At 37.4% G+C, this 3,283-nt stretch overlaps 1 protein-coding gene across 1 annotated transcript; it reads right to left on the reverse strand.

Moving 5' to 3' along the window:
- Positions 1–832: 832 nt before the first annotated feature.
- Positions 833–1,338, reverse strand: LOC147507281 (putative 1-deoxy-D-xylulose-5-phosphate synthase, chloroplastic). The gene is made up of 2 exons (XM_086601299.1): positions 1,231–1,338; positions 833–1,096 (listed from the first exon to the last, which is right to left on the reverse strand). Exons 1-2 carry the CDS (start codon positions 1,336–1,338, stop codon positions 833–835), a joined length of 372 nt encoding a protein of 123 aa, XP_086457425.1.
- Positions 1,339–3,283: the final 1,945 nt, after the last annotated feature.

Raw genomic sequence — 3,283 nt, forward strand, 5'->3', positions numbered from 1 at the left:
TCATCACACAAATATAATCTACAATTACAAATATTACACTATATACAAAAAATTGTAACGAGCCAACATATACCAACAAAATCTAATCTGCAGTACAGAAATGAGCCAAAGAGAACCACAATCACCCAACCAAGAACCTATCACAGCCTGGCTTGATGCAATCAATTTAATCCAAGAATCTATCATAGCCTAACAAATCACTATGTTTTCTTTTTTCTGCAGTATGAAACATTGTACTAGAAAATCAATGCAAATTTTATAAAAGGAAAATAAACAAATGGAACATCCGCATAATATAGTACCTAAATGACAAAGGAAGTTCTACAGAAGATCAGGTCCAACCCTGTGCCAAAAGTTGGTTGGAGGTTGACTTAAAATAAAAACGTTGTCGTCCATTTTCCTGCATCACTAGCGGAGTAATCTAAAACTTTTGTCTGCCCAGAAAAAAATAGGGTTAGTTAGACTTACCCCCCCCATTACTAGTTGCAATTAGTGTTACCCCCCTGTTTTCAAAAATATTAGTGATACCCCAAATTGCAAGATCCAACGGTTATGAGATGAATTTTTTTTTTTTCAGATGAAGAAATCTAACCGTTAGATCACTCAAATGGGGGTAAGTCTAACTAACCCAAAAAAATATTTAAATAGTTGTTAATGATTTGGGCAGTAACACCAATAACATGTAAGCTACACTAGTGCTTCAGAAAGTGTAAGAGACCAACTCTTCATTACCTATCAACATGCTCAAAGACGGCATCCAAAATCCTATATATACAAGTCCTTGAATACAAACATAATAACCATTACCTTGATTTTGCCATCAAGCTGTCCATCAAGTGCAATAAACTGCGCAATGTGGGATGCAAATCCTCCCACGCATGGATCTTTCCTCTACTGTTATCAAGAAGGTGTGTTCTTTGCATAGCTCCCTCACAAGCTTGATATCAAGGGGCTTGGAAAATCTTGCATCTGCAATAGTTACATGAATGCCAAGGCTAGCAAGAAGAGATCGAGCCCTAAGGCAGTTCTGAACCATCACCCCGTACCCAAGTAGAGCAACATCTTTACCCTCTACAAGAACCCTGCCTTTTCCAATCTGGCAACCAAGAGAACGATGTCATGAGCTATGCCAAAGATATTTCAACTATAAGTTCACATGTCGACACGCCCACACAAACAGACGCGGTGTTCGGAAGTCCTTACATGAAAGACATAATGTACAAGAATTACCTCCGGGGGTATTCCATTGCATAAAAGTTGTTCATCCCACCAACGGCACCTCTTGGATAAGCGGAAGCAAATGGGTCTATCATTTACATGGGCAGCGATCACCACCATGTTTACAAGCTCAACCTCATCCATTTGGAGCCATGACAATCATGTTTGGCAAGCATGACATGAATGTGATATCAAATGCTCCACCAAGCGTGGGACCATCAGATCTAACCAGTCCAGCACTTGAAATTGCAAACCGCACTGGTACCTTCTGCCGATTCACGTCATGGACAACCTAAGACCACAACAAAAAGTTGAGGGAGGGAGAGAGAGTGTTCCAACTAGAAGATTTTAAAAATATAGAGAGAGTGTTACTTCCAACTATAATTTATGATTACATTACAAAATCAAAAGCACCAACAATAATGTTAACAAGTAGAGACTGAACATAACAAGAAGGGGCGTGGACATACCATAATAAGAAATTCTGGAAGTTCGCATCATTTGGATCCTGCATGGAAGTAAAAAAATCTTCACAAGTAGCAGCCTATCCATCATGCCTCTTAAAGTAGAGATCCATTCCCTGGAACACATAGAGAGTACGTCATCACTCCATAAAAAACAGTTAGTACAATAACATCATTCGGAAGTAGCACAGAATCCACATTTGTGTAAATGTACATATAGCTGTAATGCAACAAGATAAACATTTCAGGTTCAGGAAAATCCATGTTCATACTTTTCGAAAGCCTCGACTCCCAAGCAAAGTTTTGTACATCCTGACAACTTTAGCTCCCTATTAAGCACAAATACAAATGAACAATCAAATAATGCAAACCGTAATTATCAAACTAATTCCTAAAAATTATCAAGTAGTAGTTAGAACTAATGAGTAACACTATATGTTTCTGACATAAAAGGAAATACAAAAAAATGTGAAGTAAATACCGTGTTACAGCAGTAGATCATCTGTTTCACTCCCAAACTTTGATATATTTTAAAAAGTGAAAATTTTAATTGCAATACCCTATACTCTTCCCTTTCCCCTCCTCCTTTATCCGGGCTTGGGACCGGCATTGTAAAGCTAGCGACAACTTTACAAAGGAGAAGTTAAAAAGTGTTGGCTTGCAAGAAGCAATAGAGAACAATCAGTATGGATATATGAATAATGATCAGTTCTAAAACCTGCAAACGGATCAATAACAAAGCTAAGAATAATAAAGAAAATATATACATATAGCACCAAGTAGAAGAATTTAAACCGTTCACCATTCATTGAGTCCAATTCCAACTAACACAACTGCCCAAACACGCATAATTAAAAGGTCTTCAAAATTTAAGTGTTTTCAAACAACAAAAGACTAGCTCTTAAAATTGAGTGCACATCACAACTTAATTATGGAATTGGTTGGCCAGGCTACAAAACTAGAGACAACATCTTCTATCGTCTTCAAAGCGTTATTCCCCCTAACAAGCAGCGCATCCTTTTGAATTGCAACTTCAACATAAACCTTTGAATAACCCGGGCCTAAAGGCTTAGTATGCATGTAGCTCTTTGGATCATCGGTAGATACCACAATCCTACGCCACGACATCTTCGAGGAACAAGTCTAAACAACTTGCACTTCACAACTTTGGATTTAGTACCCTGTATGAAAACAAAAGATACACATACATGACTCTAGAAATTCACATGTTAAATGAAATAGCATTTAGCAAGGATAACATACAGAAATCAAATTTTGATTGCTTTGGGCAGATGGACTTTGATGGTCACGTTGAGCCTGATGAGTAGGTCTTTGCGTAGATACAACTTTGGATTTAGCCCCACCCTGTACAAAAACATGAAAGGGGAAAAAAAAAGCCATGAAATTTTCAAATTTAATGAAATAGGATTTAACATGGAAAACTTACTGAATTTTGATTGCTTGGGGCAGATGGACTTTGATGGTCACGTCGACCCTCAAGAGATCTTTTAGTGACACATCTTTTGATTTAGTCCGTCACTGTACGACAACATATAAGGAAACAATAACATAAATGTAAATCTAGGAATTTGATTTTTTTT

Source organism: Coptis chinensis, chromosome 3 (assembly GCF_015680905.1).
Source record: "Coptis chinensis isolate HL-2020 chromosome 3, ASM1568090v1, whole genome shotgun sequence".
NCBI classification, from domain to species: Eukaryota; Viridiplantae; Streptophyta; class Magnoliopsida; order Ranunculales; family Ranunculaceae; genus Coptis; species Coptis chinensis.